We start from the raw sequence: 26,374 nt of genomic DNA on the forward strand, positions 1-26,374 counted from the left end.
CCAAGCAGCTCCAAGAGGCCAGAAGATTTCACTGACATTGCATTTACAAACGGCCAGTATCCTATTCTACTTATTACCTTCCAAGCTAAAAATCTAGTTCAGACATCCTTATTAATTACACTGATACCCAACTTCCAGGGAGTTATCCCTTGTTCCTTCCCTACTGTCATGTCTGAAAAACTTTTATTCAATTGTCCTATGAAATCCCTTGAATAACTAATATGTTTTCATCACATCTACTCTCTTTGACTTACCAACCAAATCTTGCAACTCACCAACCTTTGCTTTACTTTTATAAGGAGCATTTGAAAGATTTGTCATTATCTTGATCACCTGTTTCTGGTGATCAAGATAATGACATTTATCTTGATCACCTCTCTACATTTATAACAGATTTATAGAATTATTCACAAGGAATAATAGTTTATTAATTTTTGTATTAAAAACATTGCATTAAAATGACTTAGTATTAGTACTTAATTTTTTTTAATATTTTTAATAATTTTCAAAAATTTCATTGGTTTTGAAATATTAACACCCCCCTCCCCCCAATTTATTTCTCAACATGCTGATTCAAATCTAGCTTGTGGTCTGTCATTGAAATAGGAGGCTAAACTAAATTTTGAAGTAGTAGATCCAAAAAAAACTTGGATCTATAACAAATAACTAGACAAACAGTGCATTTGTCTTTATATATGAGATAACTAGAAAAAAACAACATCAAACAGTTTCCAGATATTTACCAGTAACAGAAAGTGATGATGCCAGCTCAAACAACCAGTTCATTTCTGAAATATATCTGAATCATGTATTAAAAAAAAAAATACAGCAGTATTTACACCTTGTATGCATTCTTAAGTTATCTCTTTAACATGCTTCTGATTGCTCTTTTACTTGAAATTAAAAGAAAAACAAATTTTTCTTTGTTGAGTAACTATTTGTTCTGACTATATTTGAATACATTGTAATTATTTAACATATGTAATACATAAGTTTTCATTTCCATCTTATACTCCATCTTTTACCTCTTCAGTTTCATTGATCTACTACATCTACCCGACTCAAGTGGGATAGCTGCAGCAGATCAACCTCCTCCACTCATTTCTGTATAGGCTATGTTCTCCTCCAGTTGAAAGTCTTTGAAGTCCCATCTCAAGCTGTCTAGCCAGCACTGCTAGTCTTCCCTTACTTCGTTTGCTGGTGGCTTCATCTCCAGTATTCTGCTTCCCACACAGCGTTTGACTTGCTGTGTAACATGGCCAAATCACCTCAGCCTTGATTTTCTAATCTTGGATTAGCTTCATTATCCCCCAGATCAGTGATTTTTTGTTTTGATCTTATCCAATCTTGTTATATCACTTGCAAGTCTCATCACTCTCATTTTAGTTACATGCATTCTCATCTCCCATCATCTCTTGGTGACCTGCCAGGTCTCACTGCTGTATATCAGTGCCAGTCTTGCTACCATTTTGTTTCCTTTTAACTTTCTAGGCACACAAGATACTTGAAAAACTATTTTTTTTAATCCACCTGATTGGATCCTCCTATTCAATTCTGAGTCCAGCTATCATCACTTTGGTCTTATGATCCTAGGTGTGAACCTAGGATTACAGGATACGGACACTAATGATATGTCCATATCCTGTGTATCCTGCAATGCTATACCCTTGCTGTTACTTTACTACAAGACATGTACTCTGTCTTATTTCTACTTATCCTCAAACCACTGTCTTTCCAAGCTTTCCTCCTTTGCTTTCTCTTTAGACTTTGTGCAAATCACCATAATCAACAAACATCATTCTTAGGGTGATTCAGTTTTTACTCTCTGTGTCAGTACATCTAAGAGCATGACAAAATAAGAAGGGGGCTTAAAGCTGACCTTTAATGAATCCCCACTTTTACTGAGAATGTCTCAATAGTTCTTACCCCCACAGCTCAGCCTTGTTTTGCTACCTGCATACATGTCTTGTACAAAGCATACATATTTTTCTGGGATCATTTTCTTCCTCATGCATCTCATATCTCTTTTCTTGGGATTCTATCAAATGCCTTACCCAAATCACTGAAAACCAGAAATCATTCCACATTGCTCTCTCTCCTTATACCTTTCTATGAGCTCTCTCTTAGAGCAAAGATGTTATCAGTTGTTCCCTGACCAATCATAAACCTAAATTGCACTTTATTAATTGACACCACTAATTGACATTTTAATTTCTCAGAATTTCTGTTGTACTCCATCTCATTTGACAAAAATTAGTATTCAACTTAATTACTTAAGTTGAATAATTTCTAATACAAAATCAAAATGGTTTATTTTTTATCCAATGATTGCATTTTACTTCACAAAATTGTTGACAAATAATTTGACAAATTTGTTGACACATACAAATAATTAAAGAAATATATGATAATAATAGCTGTATAATAAAAACACAAGGAAAAATAAGTAAAGCGATACAAATTAGTAATGACATTAGACGAGGAGACTCTTTAAGTCCAACAATATTTAATATAATAATGGATGAAATAATACAAAAAGTTAATGAAATACAAAATACAGGAGTGAAAATAAACAATAGAATAATAACTATATGTTATGCAGATGATGCAATATTAATTGCAGAAAATGAAACTCAGCTGCAAATATTACTATATACTTTTAATAAAGCAGCAAAATTGTATAATATGAAGATATCAAAAACTAAAACAAAATGTATGACAATATCACAAGAACCACAAAGATGCAAATTAAAATTGGAAGGTACTATTATTGAACAAATAACAAATTACAACTATCTAGGTTTACAACTGAAGTGGGAAGGAAGACCACATCTAGAAGTCAAAGAACAAGTTGCAAAAAGCTACAAGAATATCTTTCGTTCAAGGATGCTTGAACGAAACAATATGGAAAAATAAACATCTTAGAGTAGGGACAAAAATCAGAATTTATAAAGCAGATCATAATAGGCCTGATCTTAATCAGGCCTATTATGACGTATAATGCAGAAACAAGACCAGACACTAGGAAAACAAGACAAATGTTAAATATATTAAGAAAAATAGTAAATAAAACTAGATTAGATAAAATAAAAAATATAGATAAAAGAAAACAGTGTGAAATACAAGCAGTAAACAATTGGGTAGCAACTCAAAGAATAAAATGGATTGAACACGTGGAAAGAAGTGAAGATAGAATAATAAAACAAGTCTATAGTTGGAAACCAAAGAATAAGAGAGGAACAGGAAGACCTAGAAAAAGATTAAAAGATACTATTAAAGAAGATGAAGTCTTGGTTGCAACAGATACTACATCTAATGTGTGAAGAAGAAGAAAATTGTTGACATATTTGCATTTAAAAAAATAAAAAAAAACAACAACCATGACTCTTCTTTGCTCTGGCTTCACCTTGTGATTATGCTGATGCACTGATGATATCCCATTAATTTATGGGCATAAATTATGGCCGGCCTGGTTTCCCCGAGTGGATATCATATCCACTTTCCAGCCAAAAGGCTGTGAGTTCGAATCCCACCATGGGCATGAATGTTTGTGATTGTCTGTGGAAATACCAGTGGTGGTCAGCGGTAGATGGTGTTGGTGTAGTTGCAGTCAGTTGATGATTGAATGATGGAGACGGAGTTGTAGAGCAGGTGCCCTCCCTCGATGAATCCTTGGACTCAATGAAAGTGTCAAATAATAATAATAATAATTCAATAATGAAAATTATTATTCTTTATTCTTGTGAATATATGTGTCATATAATCAATAATCCATCACCCTGAATCACTATGTCCGGAGGCATCACAGTTGCAGAGGGTAAGCCAGTGGTTAAAGCAAACTATTGTAATTTATCTTGCTCTTCATTTATTAGTAATTTAAAATTATTTATAGTGCAGTACGTATTTATGCCCTTATAACTATTTGAGAGAGATCTAGCTTAGTGAGAGTTACATTAATGACAGTTACATTAAAATCTCAGTGATCTTAATGACCCTGAGATGCCAAGGTCTGGCTCCCACTAATGAGACCTCAATGAAGGTCGATACCGGTCTGGGTAGTGGCCCTTCCCTTAATGCATAGCATCATACATGTCCACAAGGAGATGGCTTTGCATTAGGGGAGATACTAAGGGAAAGTGATCAGAACTTACTCCACCTTTACCACGAGTTACCTCAGACCTGAAAATACTTTGGCCACAAACTTGACTTACCTGTCTGTTTGCTTGCTTGGGAAAAAGGATTAAAACCAAGTTTTTAAAATTGCTTGGTATCTTTAGCATACATACATACATATATATATATATATATTCAGTTATTTATTATTATTATTTATTTTTATTTATTATTTTTTGTACTGTTACAGTGAAGATTCTACTGTACAGCTTCCATTTGGAGGAAATGCTTTATATGTTACGCCAGGAACTAGGAGCAGCTCTTACTCCACTACGCAAAACAGTAGGCATTCTCCAGTAAGTATTGTAGTTAGTAGTGTGTTAATTAATTTTGTTGTTTATCCTTATAACATGTTAACATCACACTGTGATTGCATTATCATCATCGTCATCAAATTCCTGCCATGTACCCTCAAGGGGTGTACAGGATATGATAGTACTACATGAAAAATTTACATCATTACTAACTTCCTATCTATAATTTTCCTCCAAATCAGTCTGTTACTTGTCAAGACTCCAATATTATCAGATCTTATATTTCTATCGTCTAAGGCACTTTGTACCGTATCAATCCACCTATATCTTGGTCTTCCTCTGGGAAAAATATAAAACAAGTGTTCTCTGCCAACCTGGCAGAGAACACTTGTTTTGCTAATCTTTCCTCGCCCATTCTGTTTAAGTGACCATACCACCTGAGATTAGCTCTACTAACGCATTCCTGGATGCTGACAATGTCAAGTTCTTTCCTAATATCCTCGTTTTTAATATGATATTGCCATTGATGCCATCTGTTCACACCTCTAATCGTTCTCAGGACTCTCATATCTGTTGTCTCTAGTCTTTGGTCAAGTGTTTTACTTCTGACCCAGCTCTCTGATCCATAAGTTAAAATTGGCTTGAATGCTGTCTTGTAAATAGCTAATTTAGGTTCTGACTAATTTCTCTCTTATTCCATATGAATTTATTTAGTTGACTTCCTACCATACCATTTTTGTTGATTCTGTTGTCTATTTCCATATTTAATTTACCATCTTCACTAAAAATCATGCCTAAGTAGCTGAAATGTTTTACTTGTTCCACAGGTTCTCTGTTCACAAAGCAGTTGTACATTTTCAATGATTCTGCCTATTTTCATTGTCTTTGTCTTTTTATTGCTGACCTTCATACCATATCTATTACAACAGTTATTCAATTTAGTCAAGGAATCTTGCAAACTTGTACCGGATTTATTTATAATTATTATTATTTATTATTATTATGGGCAATCCAAGGAGTCCATAGACCTAACATCATGACAAGAACAATATTCGACATTCACACAGTATCTATCATACTTCGCCTTGAACTCATTTGTAGTCATGGCACCCACAACAGACTCTGGCAGCTTATTCCACTCATTCACCACTCTCCAAATTAAAAACCTAGCTCTAACACCCTTCCTAACCACACTCTTGCCCAGCTTCCATGTATGGCCCCTAGTTCTCCCACTACCAGTCCTATTCGCAAAAATATCTTCTAAATTAATCTTATAGAAAGCCTTCAGTAATTTCAATGTCTCAATCATATCACCCCTTTTCCGCTAATCCACCAATTTCTGCAACCCAAAGATCTTCAACCTGTTCTCATAAGGTTCATTCCATAGACCTGCTATCATTGTGGTCACTCGTCTCTGAATCCTCTCCATCTCCTCCCCATCCATAAGAAACCCTGGTGCCCATATCCTGATGCCAGGGTTTCTTATCAAGGCTCGATACAGAGGAACAATAACCTGTTTGTCTCTGCTTATTAAAGTATTTTTCAGCAACCAAGTGATTTGATGAGCTGTTTTGGCCACTTTTGCAATGTGCCCCCTAAACTTCAACTCCCTATCCACCAACACTCCCAAATCCCTGGCCTCATCAATCTCCTGGAGTACAGTTCCACCAATGTGATATACTGCTGCTAATCTTTTCACCCCAAAATGCATAACCTTACATTTTGCCACATTAAATTGACATCCGTTCTCCTTAGCCCAATCCTCCAAACTATCCAAATCATCCTGCAAAATTTTGACATCCTGTGCACTCACTATTGCTCTACCCAACTTTGCATCATCAGAAAACAAGTTAACACTTCCTCTCAGATCCTTTCCTATATCATTCATGAACTAATTGAACAGTAGTGGTCCAAGAACAGAACCCTGTAGCACACCACTAGTCATAGGCCGTCTTTTGTAGTCTACTCCTGAATAAACCACTCTCTGATATCTCTCCATCTCGCCAACCCTATAATCCATCCCCATATGCTGCTGTTTACTGATTAGAATTCCACGTGGTATCCTGTCAAAGGCCTTAGCAAGGTCCAGCAGAATCACTGTAAACCCATTACCCTTATCCAGTTCAGCCGTCACTGTGTTATAAAACGTGAACAAGTTACTGAGGCATGATCTACCCTTCACAAAACCATGCTGTTCCCCATACAGTATCCCATTTTCATGTATCCAATCCTGTATTTTCCTCTTGACTATTTTCTCCAAGACCTTGACAGTGATTCCTGATATGCTGATCACTCGGTAATTTACAACAGCGGTCTTGGAAACTCCTTTATTCAGTGGAACTATTTTCTCCTCTTTCCCCCCCCCCCCCTTGGGACTAACCCAGAGACTCAAATTAAACAAAATGGTCAAGGGCACTGAATTCTTTAGCCGCTTCACGTACAACATGAGCTGGTATATATACCATCCAATCCCACAGATGTATTGACATTGAGGTTTTGTAATAGACTATTCACCTCCACTTCATTCAACACAATTCCCATATAAGCTGTTGGTTCTTTCATTCCTGCAATGTCACCACCTTAATGACTTACTCTTGCAAAGTGCTCGCTCAGTAATTCCACAATATCAACTGATTCGGTTACCTCCCTACCATCGGCATTCTTTAAAATCATTCTGCCATATACATTTTTTCTTTTACTTGCAAAATTTCGAAAAAACTGTTTGGGATTCTCTTTAGCCTGCATGGCTAATGTTCTTTCATAATCCGCTTTTGCTTTTCTTGCCATGCTCGTTACCCTTCTGGCCTGCGCTTTATACCGTTCATGTGCCTGCTGGTCACCTTTCTCCTTAAATTCCCTCCATAGTTGTTTCTTTTTTTGCAGCTCAAGCTTAATGGTGTTATTAAGCTTGAGCTGCAAATCAAACTCCTAAGCTTGTCATACTTACCAGCCCGATAATTCCACATGTACCCCGTCTTAATTGTAAATGCCACACTTTTAGCCACCTCCCAAGTCAAGACCCTATGATCGCTCTCTCACCAATTAGTGGCAACGTAGTCGTATTCGTTAGAGCCAAATTCTCAGATGCAATTACTAGGTCAAGAACTCTCTGACCCCTAGTATTTTTCATTACATGCTGTCGCATATAGTTATCCCTTAATAACCGCATAAAATCCAATTCTTTCCTACCATGTATCCTCTCCTCCTTCCAATCGATGTTACCATAGTTGAAATCTCCCATAATGATTATCCTCCTTCCACTCATTTCTTCTATTTGCTTATGCATACTGTCTCCACCATCTATTCCATCACCTGGTCTATAGCAGCACCCAATTGCATCTTTTGTTCTGCTAGCCTCAATCTCACACCAAATAGCCTCACATGTGCTCTTTTTTCTATCCTGCAGTTTTCAACTTATATTCTCCTTGGCTGCAGCTCGTCAACTTTCTCAGCCACTCCTCCCCCCATTTTATTCTCTCTGTTCCTCCTGAACACACTATACCCTCACATTCTATCCCACTAGCTATATCATCTTCTGTCAGCCATGTTTCACTAATGCCAATAATCTGTGGCCTGGAAGGCCAACTAGGGCCAAAAATTCTTCCTTCTTGTTTCTAATACTCCTGGCATACATGAAATGCAGAATCCCGTTAGTCCCACCCCTATCCTGATGCCTTATACTAACTATCCCATTCTGATTTGTGGTCCTTCGTACTTGCTCGGGCATGTTATACACATTCATAAACTCAACTGCCTCCCTAAAGTCTGCATATCCATTCCCTTTCCCCCCCCCCCTTAATAACTCTAGTTTCCCTGAACCTGCACATCCACTTCATTCAACAACACTTTTTCCAGTCTATGCACACCATATCCATTGAGATGCAAACCATCCATCTTATATAAATCCTTTCGCCCATCAAACTCACTCCACATGTCCACAAATTCCACACTACTCCTATTGCATTATCTGTGAATAAAGTTATTAGCAATTATGACACTCCTTCTATACTCTTACCTGTCATACCGTGGCAACAGACTCACCATCCTAACTCTCTCACTCTTCTCTTTTGTTACCTCAAATAATTCCTTTGAATCCTCTCTCACAGCCATTTTGTCTCCTTTCAAATCATTCGTTCCTGCTACTACTATCAATTCCTTCACCCTCTGCTTTTGTGCTCTAATAGACTAGCTAGCTTATATCCTTAATGTTTACACCAGGTTGGTGTGAACATTCAATTTTGTCAAACTCTGAATTATCACACCTCTTACTAAAGAATTTCCATGCAACACTCTTTCTTTTTGTTTACACTCACAATCATACCCTTATTTATGCTCGGTAAACATTTTTGCCAAAGCTCCAGCTGCTGATTTGCCCTATGTATCGCTCCACACAACCGTGCAATCTCACTCATTGCTTCTGACTCATCATTTTTATTATCTGTTAATCCATTCATTCTGTCTTTTTACCTTCATTCTCACTTTCAACGCCGTTCTCACAGCTATCTGGTACTACCTCGCAAATATCACTATTCATTAGATATGTGAAGAGCCAAAGGCTTCAATTCGGCGACATATAACTTGTTTAAGTTAAGGGATATTACATCCCATATAGTTTCTTAGCCGAATAAGAAACTCAAAGAGTTTCATGCCGAATATAGTAGAAACTATATATAAAGTTCGGCGATTCCAAGCGTATGCAAATACCTGGATACTGCAGCACTGATCCCAAAGGGTAGTGCAAGCTGGGGCAACTCGTGGTAGAGGTGGAGCGAGCTCCGATCACTATTCTTGATATTTGCCCATAATGTGAACTTAGCTCCTAGGAACTGTATTTTTGTTCACATTATGAGAGAAGGTCACTACCCAGACCGGTTTCGACCTTTATTGAGGTCTCATCAGTGAGTAGCCAGACCTAGTTAATTTCAAGTTTGTAGTGAACAGAACTTGTACCCCTACTACGAGTAATGCCGTGAAGTGCTCTAATAAATTATTAGATATGTGAAGAGCCAAAGGCTTCAATTCGGCGACATATAACTTGTTTAAGTTAAGGGATATTACATCCCATATAGTTTCTTAGCCGAATAAGAAACTCAAAGAGTTTCTACTATATTCGGCATGAAACTCTTTGAGTTTCTTATTCGGCTAAGAAACTATATGGGATGTAATATCCCTTAACTTAAACAAGTTATATGTCGCCTAATTGAAGCCTTTGGCTCTTCACATATCTAATAATTTATTAGAGCACCTCACGGCATTACTCGTAGTAGGGGTACAAGTTCTGTTCGCTACAAACTTGATATTAACTAGGTCTGGCTACTCACTGATGAGACCTCAATAAAGGTCAAAACCGGTCTGGGTAGTGACCTTCTCTCATAATGTGAACAAAAATACAGTTCCTAGAAGCTAAGTTCACATTATGGGCAAATATCAAGAATAGTGATTGGAGCTCGCTCCACCTCTACCACGAGTTGCCCCAGCTTGCACTACCTTTTGGGATCAGTGCTGCAGTATCCAGGTATTTGCTTACGCTTGGAATCGCCGAACTTTATATATAGTTTCTACTATATTCGGCATGAAACTCTTTGAGTTTCTTATTCGGCTAAGAAACTATATGGGATGTAATATCCCTTAACTTAAACAAATCACTATTCATACCTCTCATATCACTATTTTCTACATTCTGACTTTCAACAACGATATCACTCTCATGACCTGAAACACACTTTAAATCATCACATTCCTTACACTTTCTTCACATATTCACTCCACTATCATTGTCTAACCAGACTGCAACCACTCTCCTCATAGCATACATTTCACAAACTGTGCACTGAATAAACTCCTTTATATTAAAATTTTTGAACAAAGATGGCGATCTGGATGACATTGTATTCCTTCTTCTCGACACCATGTGCATGCTATTAATCGTATCTATCAAATTACTAATTGAAATAACTCGGAAAACACACAAAAATCACACAGACACACTAAGATACGAAAAGTAAACAATACTACATAAGATTCAAGGAAATTTATCAATTATTACTTAAAATAATACTTATCTTTTCAGGAGCTCTCTACAAACACTACACACCATGTAGCCCTCTAGTGCAAACCCTCCTTTTTAGAAGTATAACATCGTCCGCAAAGAAGTAAGGATACATATTCCTGACTGTATGCCTGTTGAGTGTTTTTTACCACTGTACTATCACTCCTTGTTTCATTTAACAATTTTTCGAAGTAATTACTCCATACTTCAAGGATATCTTTTTCTCTGGTTTTCATGTCACCTTTATCATCTCTAACTCCTTTTACAGCACTCTTTCCTCCATTTCTAAGCTTCTTCAACAATCTCCAGAATATTTTGCCACCTTCTTGATATTTATTTTCTATGTTCTTGCCCAAGTCCTCCCATGACTTTTGTTTAGCTAGTTTTACAAAGTGTTTAGCTTTTTTACATTTGTCTCTGTATTCTCTAAGAGCACAAGCTGATTTATTTGCCAGGAACTTTTGATATGCTTTCTTCTTTTCCTTCACTGCCTGTGTCCACCATGGAGTTCTGATTTTTCTATCCTTGCAGACAACTTCACGACATGCCACTCTGGCTGAATCTCCAAGATTTGGTTCCTGTTCTCAAACTCTTTCATTTTTTCTTCAATAATGTTTGTGTATTTTAGTCTACAGCTCACATCTGAGAGCTGCTCAACTTTTATTCGCTTTAAGACTTTCTTACATGTTCTTCTTTTCAATATGAAATTCACTTTTATTCTGCTCAAGACTAAATGGTGATCACTTCCAATTTAAAATTTTCTGCACACTGTAGTGTCCTGCACTAGTCAGAAAACATCACCATTGACAATAACACAGTCAATGAGACTTTTCTTATTCCTTTCCTCTCCATGTGAATTTGTGCATATTTTTATGTTGAAACATGGTGTTAGTAATAACCAGTCTATGTCCTGAGCAGAAATCCGGCAGGTATTTGCCATTGTTATTAGCTTTGCACTTTTCTCCAAATTTTCCCAAAATATTTTTGTATGTCTGACAATCATTTCCTACTCTGCTATTTAGATCCCCATCAAGGACCAACTTTTCCTTTTTCATTGTCAGTTGCTTTCTCTAAAGACTCAAAAAATTCCTCCACTTGTACCTTAGTAGAACCTTCTGTGGGAGCATAGGCACAAGTAAGTCGCATTGTCCAATTCCCCATTCTCATATTTGCCTACATCACTCTACTTGAGACTGCCTCGTATTTAGTGTCGAATACTATGGCTGCTCCTTCTTTTCCTTGGTTGTCACTGCCTGAATATAATTGCATTATTGTATCTTTTAATCATTCCATATTCTTACTTCTTTTCTCAGCCAGCCAGCTGATTAGCCACACTGCTCATATTAGTAACCACTAAATCTTTCATATATCTTGTTAATCTTTCCTGATGTATTAGTCCAATGAACTGTTATGACCAATTACTTGTGTTCTGGTAAACATAATTTTGGTAATGGTAATGAATTCTGTGACAAGTTTGTCAGTTTTGTAGGAAGAAGAAACTCTACCACCACCGTATGAGAAGAGACCAGCTAATTTATTTAACTTTAGTTTTCCTTGCATTACAGATAGAATGCTAATATAGGATCGCTTTCCAGTGAAGGGCATCTTAATTATTGACAGTGCTAAAGTGGTACTTGTTTTATGCATTTGCAGAACTGTTCATGAGATTCTGTAAGCTGTGCAGTTTTGGAAACGAGCTCCAGTAAAGATATGTGTATTTTGAGTAATAATTGGCAATATTTATTGAATTTTAGTGTTGTACACCCAATTCTCTATTTACATGTAGATTGGTTCCAGAAAAAAACCGTGTAAATGAAAACCATGTAAAAAAAGAATAGAATCCATATGAAAAAATAGAATGGTTCCAGATGTGAAAACCCGATACGAATAATAAGTTATTTTCAAACAAATCATATGAAAATCATTGAATAAAACTATTTAATTTTCATGGAATATTTTTTTATTTTAAATACTTATTTAAAGTATACACATATGTATCTTTCTTAAAGAAAATAGTGTGTCACTAATAAAACAGAAATATGAAAAGGCCCAAATACACCCGTGCATATAGTTATTAGTGAAATTTTGTTCGCAGTCACTTTTTGACAGTAGCTACATTCTTTTATGTGAGAATTAAATCACTTTCATCACTTACTTTGGCCATCCTGTTCATACTGCCATGGCAAAGCATTTTCTTCAATAAAAGGAACTAAATTAACGCTAATTTCCATTAATTCTGAAGATTGATTTTTTTTTTACCATGAACGCTATAATTAATCAATGGGATCCTGTTTTGACTAGATCTTTGTATAATTATTCATATTGCACCATACATGACTTCAGTTCATGTTTAAACCATTCAGCTCATTCAATATTTGGATCATGTGTAAGAAAATGACTGCAATTTTCTAGCCATTTGAAGCCCTTCTTTAATTAATCCTGGAGTGAGTGGAATCTCTTCATCAACATCATCCCTTTTTTCTTTTTCTTTGAGATTCTCAAGGGCAGCTTCTATTATTTCATCATCACTAACAGCCTTATCAACCATCAATTCTTCAATATCTGCAGATGAAAAATCATCAAATCCTTCTCCGCTAACTGCATGTACTAATCTGATGATATTTGGATATTCATTTGTATGCAAAGGTACAGGGTTTTTCTTTTTCGCACATTCTGGCAGTAGTTTTCCAGCATGAATTTAAAGTTGATGGTTTCAATTCTGATAACACCAACTTAGCAAGTTTGATGCAATTCAAAATAGAAAATTTCTTCCTCACATCAATAACTGTTAGTAAATTATACTTATCTAGTTTATCCAAATTGTATTGGAATGTTCTTCTTATGTAGTAAGTTTTCAAGGTAGCAATCACACCCTGGTCTAGTGGTTGTATTAAGGATGTTGTATTAGGTGGCAGAAAACATAATTCCACATTTGGGCGTAAACAGGAAGGCCAGGCACATTGTCTATAATCAATAAAACTTCAAAGTCTAGATTTTTTCCATCAAATAGCTTTTAACTTCTGGAACAAAACATTGATGGAACCATTCGTTAAAAATTTCTTTTGTAACCCAACCTTATTTGTTTGTCTTCCAGTGCACTGGTACCAGGTTAAAATCCACATCTTTCATTCCACATTCAGGTGTTCTAAAACAGGAACTTAACTAAAACAGGTCTTATAGATCAATTAATGAGTAATGGTTTTAATATACGATCTTCTGAAGCATTGCTGCAAAATAATAGTCACACGATCCTTGGCTGCTTTAAAGCCACCAACACTTTTTTTGTGATTTCACTATATAAGTTCTACTTGGTATTTTTTTCCAAAAAAAAGGCCAGTCTCATCTACGTTCCAAACTTGATCAGGAGTGTAGCCACCATTTTCAATAATTTTAGAGTTTTGAAAGAAATTCCCTAGCTGCCAGCTCATCTGCTGATGCAGCTTCTTTTATTTTCGCATTATGAAGTGCATATCTTTTGAGAAATTTTGTAAGCCAACCTGTGCTTGCAGAAACATCACAATTGTTGTTTGATGTTGTTGGCTCCTTTTCTGAATCTCTTTGTACAACCATAATGCTTTCTGTTTGATGACTTTTCCATCTAAAGATATTCCTTTTTGCGAGCAAACTTCTATCCACATCACTAGAGCCTTTTCCATCTTCACTTTTATAATGTTTCTCGTATATGATGATGACTTTGCACCTAATTTTGTTCCATAAAGAACAGATTTTCTAAATACTTGTTCATTTTTTTTAATCATTCTCGCGGTAGCTTTGTTCAAGTCAAAATATTTCCCTAAGGATGTTGAACCCTCTCCAGCTGCCAAACGATCTAAAATTTGGATCATTGTTTCTAAAGAAATAGCTTTTTTTTTTATTTTTTTCTTATCAGATAATTCAGTGTCTAACTGAATTATCTGACATCATGATTAATTAGCTGTACTATTTATTTTTGAGAACAAAATGTGTTTGCATGATTTTTTGATGTGATTTATTAAATTGTTAGAATTATTATTTATTAAACAGAAAATGGTGGTACTCGTGAGGTCAACCATGCAGCGGTGACTATGTGAGTGCCATTAAAATCAAGTGGCATTAATAACATAGACTTTTCGAAGTTGATTCGATGTCATGAGAGTAATATGTATGACACAGTGTAAGGGGATGTGTTTGTGGAGAGAGTGGAACAGGAGACAAAGGAAGGTATGGATTTATAAGAAGTGTGATATATTATTAGACCACATAGCAGTGAATCGAAACAGACTGTAAAGATAAAAGATGGCATAAATGAAAAAAAACGGAAATGAAATGAAAGCTTGTGAAACTAAGGGAGTGAAAGAATGCAAGAACATAGAAGAGAAAGTTAGCAAGAGTCAGAATGTAGAAGTGAAAGTTACCAAAAGCATTAATGTAGAAGTGAAAGCACTAGTTTTCACTAACTTTCAATCCATAAGGTCTAACTTTTGCTTCTGCATTCTACAAGAATGTAGAAGCAAAGGTTAGTGATAAGGGAGTGAAAGAAAGTATGAATGAGGAAACGGAAGTATGGTGTGTGGCAGAACGAATGGTTGCGAGGCCACGGGAGTGACAGAGTGAAATTGTTAGAATGCGAGAGTTGATGAAACAGTGTTGAAAATGAAAAATGAAATGAAGAATATGCAGAGTGATATGAGATGTTTATGTTTAGTGGAAACTGATGAAAGTGTGCTAAAGAATAGAACAAAAGAAAAAAGGGTAAAAGAGGTGATGAGTGACTCCAGGATAGCAGTGTATGGAGATTCCATAGTTAGAGGTTACATAAGGAGAGAATCCATAAGGTGTGCAATCCAGGAGGGAGAATGAACAGGATAATTCAGGTGTTGGACATGAGGAGGAAACGAGCAAGAGAACTAATGGTGGTTGTGGAGACAAATGATTTAAGTGGACATAAAAAGTATGTAAGGATGAATATCAGGAGGCTATGGAGAAGAGTGAAAGAAAACAGTGTAGAGGGAAAGGTGGTCACTGTGTTGCCGAGGTATGACAATGATGAGTTGAGACAGAAAGCTGGAATCATGAATAATACTATGCTAGTGGAGCTGTGTGAGGAGAAGGTACAGTTTGTGGATGTATGGCATGTGTTTGAGAAAAGAATGGAATTATATGGATGTGATGGGTTGCATTTAAATGGCTTTGGAGTGTGGGTACTGGAGAAAGTGTTGCTAGATGGAAGTACAGTGTGTGCTGCATGCAAGAGATCAAAAGTAAGAGATGAAGAAAAGATCAGGAGAGTAGTATTGAAAAAGACAGAAGTGCTTGGCAGTGGAAATGATGATGGTGTGAGAGAAGAAGAGAAAATGGGAGCATAAGAGGAACGGGGAATGGGGAGGGGGGGGGTAGCCCAGATGGACAGGGAGACATGGTAGGGAGAGTGGATGTTGAAAATAGCAGTGAATGTGTATATGGAGTATATTGCGATGTGGGTGGGGAAGTTGAGACTGAGCAAATATATGTGGTAAGTGGTGATAAAGGTGATTGGACAAGGGTAGGTGTGGTGGGGAAGTCACAACCAACTAGTGGCTTTGGATAGGACCGGTTATAGATCTTAAAATGAACTGCTGTGTTTGTTTACAAATGCCAGAAGTATCAGAAATAAAGGGGATGAAATAGTTTCAGTGATTGAGTTTATTCACCCTAAAATCATTGGAATAAGTGAAACATGGTTGAATGAGGATGATATCATAACGGGAATGGAAATGGAAGGATACAGTATTTTTCACAAGGATAGAAAGGACAAAAAGGAAGGGGAGGGGGGGGAATGCTGCTGATGATAGCAGGGGAATTAAGTCCACATAAGGTAGACATGAAAAAGGGAAATAGTGGCACTCATTATGTGGCAGTGTGGTGTAATGTGGAAAGTGGCAGGAAGACATATTTAGTTGGATGTTGCTATAGGCCAGAGAATGTTGAGGATGGTGAAAAAAATGTATAAACAACTTGGATTAATGAACAGAGGAAGGGTAATTATTATGGGCAATTTTAATTATGGCAGTATAGATTGGAATGAAGAAATAGCATTTAGGAATAAGGAAAGTGAATTTCTTGAGTTCTTGAGAGATAATTATCTCAGCAGCATGTAAAGGAGGGCATGTGAGGATTAAGAGTTTTAGATCTGAGCAGGGTTTCAGACTTTCCTCCAGTTGGTGAGAGTGATCATGAAGTTATCACCTGTGTTGTGTCTAGCCATATGTGGTCTTCTGTAGTGAAAGGATATACGTGCAATTATAAGACTGGTGATTATGACAAGCTTAGGAGACAGCTTGGAGCTATAGCATGGAGCTATATAATAAGGAGTTGAGTGGTAAGGAAATAAATGCTGCTTGGGAACTGACAAAGAAATACATAACAGCATCAATATGTGAATGTATTCCAAAGGCCAAAAGACTGGATAAGTTATGTGTAAAATGGATGAATGAGGGGCTTAAGCAAGAAATCTGGAAGAAGAAAAAGGTACTTTGGAGGCAGTACAAGATGAATAATGGTAATGATCACTTTCATGAAGTGTATAAAGAACAAATCAGGAGAGTGATTCAGTTAGTAAGAAAAACAAAAATTCACTATGAGCAGAAATTGACAGATCAGGTGGAGAAACACCCTAGAGAGTTTTTTAGATATGTATCAAGTGATCAGGGTGGAATGATGAAGAACTTAAGTGTAGAGGACATAGGAGAGAATGGCTTAATTGTGAATGAGCAGGAGGTATTTGAAGAAATAAATAACCTTGATGTTAATAAAGCGATAGAATTTGATGACATATCACCCATGTCTTAAGGGAATGTTACGGGGAATTGGCAGTAGCATTGGCATGCTTGTTTAATGAGAGTCTTACAACAGCACAAGTTTCAAAGGAATGGAAAGAAGGTAAAATTGTTCCACTGCATAAAGGAGGTGATAAAGCTGTGGCTTAAAATTATAGGCCAATCTGTATATCTGGAGTTTTTCTGAAAGTAAATCTGTATATCTGGAGTTTTTATTAAGCAGGAGCTACAAACAAAGAAAAATTTATGGAGGGAATTTGAAGAGAAAGATGATTAACAGGCACATGAATGGTACAAAACACAAGCAAGAGGCGTAATCAGGGTATGAGAGGAAATTAGGTATGCAAGCCAAAAGTAATCCAGAGTTCTTTTGGTATGTAGCAAGTAAAAGAAAGAATGATTATGAAAGAATAATCATTATAAATGATTAATCTTTATATTCATTATAAATGAATATAAAGGTACACAGGTAACTGAAGCAAAAAATAGTTGAGGTGAATTACTAAGTGATCACTTTGAAAAAGGCTATATCATGTTGCAGGTAGCAAGAGGCAAGTGATGATATGGAAATAGAGATAAATGAACTGGAGATGCATGGGATATTACAGAACCTTGATGTGAACACAGCTGTGGGATTAGATTGTATGCCAGCTTGAGTGTTATGAGAAGGTGCTAGGGAATTGACATGCTTTTGACCATACTGTTCACTTTAAGGATCAGGTATTGGAGAAGTTGGTTATGGAAAAAATCCAAGAATGGGTAGATACAAATGGGATACTATATGGAGCAGGGGCAACATAGTTTTGTGAAGGATAGGTTATGCCACAGTAATTATCTCACCTTTTATAATACAGTGACAGCTAAATTGGATAAAGGTAATGGGTATACAATGATACTACTAGACTTTGCAAAGGCTTTTGACAGGATTATACATGGAATTCTGATAAATAAATTGCAGCAAATAGACATGGATATTAAATAGGTAAAGCGCATAAGAGATGACAGAGATTTATTTAGAAGGAGAGTCCAGTAGAAGGCCTGCAACTGTGGCATGCTGCAGAGCTCTGTACTTTGGCCACTGCTATGTAATTTGTATATTAATGATATAGGAAATAATCTGAGAGGAAATACTCAATTGTTTGCCAGTGATGCAAAATTGGGTAGAGCAATCATCAATAAAGATGATGTTAAAATTTGACAGGATGATTAAGATGGGTAGTATGTCAGTTTAATGTGGCATAGTGTAAGGTTATGCATTTTGGTGTGAAACAAAATGACCATCTGTGTGCCATTTTGATCTAACTGTATTCCATGAAATTGATAAAGCCAAAAATTTGGGGGTATTAATAGATATGGAGTTGAAGTTTAGAAGGCATAAAAGTGACTAAAACAGCTCATCAGATATAGTATGCCCACGCTTTGGAGATCTCCACTTGTAAACTTGCCAAGAATAGTCGATTCATGCTGAAGGGGAGAAAGAAATGAAGGACATACGAATTGGTCGCCAACACACGAAATCACATGATGCTTTATAGGTAAAATTTTCCAACTGTTATACAAGCAACATAGTTAACTACAATGATCAAAAAAGAGAAGTTAATTTTCCGATGTGTAATAATAAACAACTCATCCCACAATACAGACTGATTACCCTATTATCGGAATGGATTCTCCTTTTTATGACACGCGCAGAAGTGTCGAAGGGTCTCTAATCTGTTGGCGAACTATAACTTGGTTACTGAAGAACACCCTGAAGCAAAGGCAAACAGGTTATTATGCATTCTTTAAGGCCTTGATAGGACTTATCTTGACTACTGTGCACAGATCTGGTTACCTGAGTTTCTTGAAATGAGGAGGTGGAAAGGATCAGAGGATCTACGAGGGTGGTCTGAAAAGTTCTCGACCATAGATGGCAACACTATTGGGAGGATTTTTTTTTTTTCTAAGTTGGTACATCTGTCATAATCATCCATGTGAAATTGCAAGTCATTCTATCAAGTAGTTTGTTTTATACAGCTGTCGGAAGCAAAAGTGTTGTCTGTATCCCTTGAAATGGATAAAATTGAGTATCGTGCAGCTATAAACTTCTTTGTAAAAGAAAGTTTAATGCCAAAAAGAAATTCATTTGAAGTTCATGAAAGTTTATGGGCACTCTTCTCAACAATTAAGAAATGGGCTGCCGAGTGTAACGTGGCCGTACCAGCCTTGAAGATGATCCACCTGAAGGACGTCCAGAAAGTGTAACAACACCAGAAATCATTGATCATGTGCATGATATGGTATTGGATGACCAGCGAATCAAAGTGTGTGAAATTGCTGAGACTATAGACATTTCAAAAGAACATGTTAGGATATATTTTGCATGAAGAATAGCAAATGAAAAAGATGAGTGCCGTGCTTGTTCACAGTAGATCAAAAACGCACTTGCATGAAAATCTCTGAACAGTGCGTGGAGTGTTTTAACAAGAATAAAACTGATTTTGTACGTCGATTTATTACTATGGATGAGACTTGGATTCACCGTTACACACCAGAATTCAAACAGCAGTCAAAACAGTGGACAGAAACCGGCTGGTCAGCACCAAAGAAGACTAAGCCGGTTCCATCAGCAAGAAAAGCCATGGCATCTGTGTTTTGGGATGCTAAAGGCATTTTGTTTATTAATTATCTTGAAAAGGGTAAAAAACAATAACCAGGGAATATTATCCTGATCTTTTAACCAGACTAGATGAAAAAATTCATGAGAAAAGACTTGGTTTGCAGAAGAAAAAAATCATCTTCATTAGGACAGTACACCTGCCCACAAAGGCATTTTTTATTAAAAGTGTAACATTGCCAAAATATTCCCATTTTGGCAATGGGAAAATTAAGGGATCTGCACTATGAATTGTTGGAACATCCACCCTATTTCCCAGATCTGAAAATAGGGTGGATATAATAATCTCCCTTTAAGACTAACATTTATTCCAGCAATGATCCAGCACCATTATCCCATCACTGTAGTGGTTCTCAGTAAGATCTGCAAAATACCCCTCTATAGCTGCAATCATCTCTTCCCAAAACTAAAACTCTTCCTTGTTGGTCAGTGTTTTTCTTTGAATCAAGAGGTGATTGCAGCTATAGAGGGATATTTTGCAGATCTTAATGAGAACCACTATAGTGATGGGATAATGGTGCTGGATCTTTGCTGGAATAAATGTATTAGTCTTAAGGGAGATTATGTTGAAAAATAAAAATAATTTCGAAATTATAAATTTGTTTTTTCATTGTTAGGCCAAGAACTTTTCAGACCACCCTCATAGATGCAAGTGACCAAATTGGTGGCAGGTCTTTAGAATGCAACTTATAAGTTAAAGATTTGTGTGCTACAGAAATTGGTAGATAGGAGGAAAAGGGTAACATGATTGAGACATATAAATTACTGAAAGGTTTTCTCAGGATTGATATGGAGAAAATATTTTCAGGATAGGTTTGTGTGGGAGAACTAGGGGGGGGGGTCATCCTTGGAAACTGAGCAAGAATGTGGCTAGCAAGGGTGTGAGGAATAGATTTTTTGCTTGTAGAGCAGGGAATGCCATATCTGTTATTGGTGTGAGGATGGTGAGGGAGTTCAAAGTGAAGTATGATGGATACTGTGTTAAAATTAGTTGGCAAAATGTTTAGTGCCTCCCTTAATGAGTCTGTGGACTCCATGGAGTTGCTCTTGTAATAATAATAATAAAAGTGTAATATTGTTAAATTATTATTATACCCTCCATGGAGTTGACAGACTCATCATGGGAGGTTCATTCAACTGACAACATATTTATTATATTGAATCTTAAAATCCTTAACACTCCTTGCATTAATGCATTCTGGTAATGCATTCCATTCACCGACAGTTCTCCATCTAAAAAAATCTACTCATCACACCCTTCTTCACCACACTTTTACATAACTTCCAGTAATGGCCTCTGGCTCTTCCCCCCTCTCACCTTATACTCTTTTTATAATCCCCTCTGGATTAATCTGATAAAATCGTCTCACTAACTTAAAAGTCTCTATCATATCACCTCTCCTCCTCCTATCTACCAAACTCTGCAATCCACATTTCTTCAACCTCTCCATAGTCAGCATTCCAAACTCTGATATTGTCTTAGTCACTCATCTCTGGACCCTCTCCAATGTCTCCACATCACATTGAAAACCAGGTGACGAGATCTGAGCACAATAGTCCAAGTGTGGTCTGAACAGTGCTTTATGCAGTGGCATAAACACTTCCTTATCCTTGCAGCACTACGACGTGCAACCTTTGCAACATAGCAATGTGTCCTCTAAACTTCAGTCTACTGTCAACCATCACTCACAGATCTCTAATCTCATCCACTTCCTGCAGTATGGCACCATCAATATAGTACATGGCCTTATATTTCTGCACTCCAAAATGCAACACTTTGCACTTATTGATATTAAAATTATAACTTCACTCCTTTGTCCAAGTGAAAAGTCTATTCAAATCTTCCGGAAGGAATTCAGCATCAGCAGTGCTACTTATAATTCTTCCCAACTTTGCATCATCAGCAAATAACTGAAGATCCCCAGTCAGTAAACATGATATATCGTTTACAAATAAGTTAAACAGCAGGGGCCCAAGAACAGAACCCTGGGGAATGCCACTGGTTACCCTTCTTTTTTGAGACACTGCTCCATCAAACACAACCTACTGGTATCATTCAGAGAGCCAATCTCTGATCCATCTAATCGGTATACTATCTATTCCCATCCTCTGCAGCTCGTACACCAACTTATCATGTGGTAATCTATCAAATTCTTTTGCAAAGTCTAACAATATCACTGCATATGATTCTCCCTTATCTAATGCACTTGTCACCTTATCATAAAATGCAAGTAAATTACTTAAACAGGACCTACCCTTTACAAATCCATGCTGACCATCATAAAGAATGCTATGTCCATCAACCCAATTCTGTATTCTATTCCTTACTAATCTCTCGAACAACTTGACCACAACTGCAGTTATACAGACTGGCCAATAGTTGGAGATCTGTCTCAGAACCATGTTTGGAGTGGTACTATTTTGCCTTCTTTCCACTTCTTAGTGGTTTTGCCTTCTTTCCACTCCTTAGCTAATACACCTCTGTTTCTTTTACTTCCAATTCTCCTAATCCTTGCCTCTCTTCTATATACTGTACCAGATCATTTATACCAGTATGATATACACTGATAAAATGCTCGTTCATTAATTCCACTATATCTTTTGCAGCTGTTAGTCTGCTGCAATGACTATCCACCAGTGTTAGTCTGCCATAATTATTCTTCCTCTTGCTTGCCATATAACTGAAAAATTCCCTTGAGTTAACCTTGTGCTGGCCAGCCAATCTCCTCTCATACTGCACCTTTTTTTTTTTACCATGCTCATCACCTTTCTTGCCTGCACTTTATACTCTTCATGGATCTGATCACCACCAACTGTCTTGTACCTCCTCCATAACATTTTCTTTTCCAGCACAGTCTGCTTGATTTTGCTGTCTCACTCTATTTACTCGCTTAATTCTCGGTATGCAGTCATACATTGCTTTTGTCAGATACTGCCTTGTGATTTTCATGCATTATCAACATCTTTTTCCGCTCAGCTTATCTACCCAACGTACTGATGCTAACTGACTACAGAGTTTACTGTTATCACCTGCTTTTTACTTCCACATGTATCCATTTTTGGCAGTGATGTTTTCCTGTTTCATCACCTCCCAAACAAGTACCTCATGATTACTCTCACTTACTAGCAGCATTGTTAACACTTCATTAACAACTGCATCCTATGAAGTTATCACCAAACCCAAAACATTAAAGCCTCTATACTCTTTTTCAGGTTATCTTGGAAGTAGTGGAATAAGCTACATTACTTTTCTTACCATTTGTACTATAAGCTTATGCTGCATACAATAGTTCCTTAAATTTTGTACGTTGTTGTGTGGTACTTTGTATATAATTATTTTACTACTTCCTTACTTCCCGATCCTAGAATTATATGTTTCGTGCCATTAAATTGTTACAGGGAACTTATTTTTGGAAAATGCAATTGTCTATCACGTGGTGTCCGACGACCTCCAACTTTATTCTAAACATGGGTAGATGACCGGTGGTGTTGGTTCTTGTATTCCCACTTGCGATAATCCTAAATTAGTAATGCATCCTAAAGGCAAACCTCTGAGAAGCTCTGAAAAGTGCATCATACTAAATGTTTACACTGGTTTATGGAAGAAATTCTGATGAAACAATGGGCAATATCGTGAAGCAAACAGCAGAACTGACAGGTGTAAGCAAGATGGCAGTATACCACATGAAGAAGGAACTGACCATGATGGGACAACTGCATACGCTGGGGAAGAAGAGGGCTAGCACCATAGGAATATGCACATGCTCGGTGAAATATGATGACGACTTTACACTGTCAGCAATTCATCAGAAAGTGCACAATTTCTTCCGAAAGAACAAAATTCCTATGATATATAAGGTAATGACTGCTGTAAACAATGATGAAGCTGTCCCTCATATTTTATTAACAACAACTTGCTGAATGTTAAAGGACTTCGGTTTTGTTTGTGGAACAAAAAAACAACCATCAGCATTACTTGAAAGGGAAGATATAATTTTATGGCATTGCCAGTATTTGTATTCTCTCAGGAAATATCATCGTGAGGGATGAAAAATTTATTATACAGACAAAAACCTGGGTGAATGCTGATCACACCTGTATTAAAGTTCTCCAGGACATGACAGTAAAAACTGCTCATCAAGCATTCTTCTTGGGCTTAACGACCGCCCTGAAAGCACCAAGTGGAAAAGGGTCTCGTATAATTATAACGCACGCTGGCAGCAAAGACGGATTTGTTCCGGGAGGCCCTTGAAATTTTATGAGTGCAGAAATCAAAAGGCGATTATCATAAGGAAATAGATGAAAAGCACTATGAACATTGGTTCATGAACATGTTTTTGCCAAACATTGAGCCTAACATTGTATTTGACAATGTTAGGCTCAATGTTTTTGTATTTTTTTTATTGTAATGTTATTGTAATGGACAATGTGCCTTACCATTCTGTCTGACTGGAAAATGTGCCTTACCATTCTGTCTGACTGGAAAATGTGCCATCTCAGGCTACACGCAAAAAGAACATTCAGAAGTGGCTGCAGGAAAAAGGAATCGGTTTTACTTCTGATATGGTGAAACAGAACTATCGAACTTGGTGGCAAATGTCATGAGTCAGTTTCAAAAATATCGCATTGACAGTATTGGCGAACAGAAAGGACATAGTTATTTGTATTCCACCATACTGTTGTGAACTGAACCCCATAGAACTCACCTGGGCACAAATTAAGGGGCATATTGCAGCTAAAAATACAACTTCCAAAATTTCAGATGTTGAAAGATTGGTCATGGAAGGATTTCAAAAAATTACTGAGTGCACATGGAAAAGTTGCATAACCCATGTTATTGAAGAAGAAAAAAAATTCTGGGCCTTTGATGGAATGATAGATGAGGTGACGGAAAATGTGTGTTTCATGGTAGATGACAGCTCTGAATTTTATTTTGTGAAGATGCATTATTGAGGAGCTTCCTCATTAAATTAATGAAGGGATAAGAGTGTTTATGTATATATTATTGTAATAAAATGTCATGTTCAGAAATGTGCATTGTGACGAGTGAAGATCACTTCATAATGTAAACAGTCACTGCTTATTTTAAACCAGTTTATAACAAAGTATATGATATCTGTTTTGTTACAGCCTATTAGTTAATTCCAGAAAATCCAAAGGCACAGTCATATAAAGTCATCTTGGCCATGCAATTTCATGTTAGCAATCATAATGTAATGTTATATGTAGAATGGTGTGATTCAGGCAATGATGGCTTTTAGGGGATTTTCTACGCATGTGCTTAGTTACAAACACGACGCTTTTCACTGTTGCCATAGTAACAGTGAACTAACATCCTGCTACCTTCAGAAGTGGTATGGCCTATAGTATATTTCTTTACTTCCAAGATAACCTGAAAAGAGTATAGTTGCTTCAATCATCTGCTGCTTAAGATACTTATCTCTCTGAAATTCCACAAACTCACTCTCCTTGTTCCCATACAATATATCCTCCTTCCAGTCTGTATTCCTGTAATTAAAGTCTCCCATCGGGATCAACTTCTTTTTATATGCCCAACTAATTTGCCTAAACATTTCATAATCAGTATTCTCTGCATTTCCTGGCCTATAAGAGCATCCTATCAAATATATTAACCTGTTTATTTCATTTATTTCGCACCACACAGATTCAAAATCTGTGCTTGCATTATCAACTTTGCAGATACAATTCCTCTGTAATTATTAACAACACCCCCCCCCTCCTCTTTTCACATCTCTATCCTTCCAAAAAATTATATATCCTCCTAATTCTATTTCCTGACATCACATCTCCTCAGACAACCATGTTTTACTTATTCCAATTACTTTTGGGCATACCATCTCAATCAATGCCACAAACTTAACTCTCTTGTTTCGAATACTCCTTACATTTGTGTATAAACATAACACTCACTTTGTGTTTGAGGCCATTCTTCCAGCACCAACATTCTCTATTCTAGCTGCTATACTACACACCTCTCTTTGGTTTGTCCACTCCTGTTTCCCAGATCCTGACTGTGATTTCCATTCTTACCTGTCTCATCCTCACCTTTATGCATTCCATCACCTTGTGCTGCTGCAATCACATCTTCAGCCTCATATCCATCTTCCTCCTGCTGTACAATTTGATTTGTGCTATCCTGTTTCACAGGTAGACTCTGATTATTTGCTACATTAACTTCTTGACTCTGTGCCTTCTCAGAAAACATTAGCTCAACACCAAACCCATTTAGATGTAATCCATCAGCTTTATACCATTTGAACTTCCCTTCAAATTCATTCCACAGATTTACAATCCCCCTCCCCCTTTGCCTCACACAACTCAGCCATTTTACTATTCATTATCTCTGCTCTCCTTCTCCATTCCTTGTTATCATATCTGGGCAATACACCTATGACTTTCCCAACAACACTATTCATCTTTACTTGCT

The 26,374-nt window shown here is 36.8% G+C and overlaps 1 protein-coding gene across 1 annotated transcript in view; it reads left to right on the plus strand.

Annotated features, from left to right (window-relative positions):
- LOC150104676 (radial spoke head protein 3 homolog B-like) overlaps positions 1–26,374 on the plus strand; it is a 184,833-nt gene that overhangs the window by 34,877 nt on the left and 123,582 nt on the right. The window contains exon 3 of the mRNA XM_090395869.1: positions 4,364–4,469. Within this exon, the coding sequence (XP_090251995.1) occupies positions 4,364–4,469 (106 nt within the window). The remainder of the gene's footprint in view (positions 1–4,363; positions 4,470–26,374) is intronic.

The sequence above is a fragment of the Typopeltis vanoorti genome, chromosome 7 (genome assembly GCF_054136105.1).
Source record: "Typopeltis vanoorti isolate ZY-2024b chromosome 7, IOZ_Tvanoo_1.0, whole genome shotgun sequence".
NCBI classification, from domain to species: domain Eukaryota; kingdom Metazoa; phylum Arthropoda; class Arachnida; order Uropygi; family Thelyphonidae; genus Typopeltis; species Typopeltis vanoorti.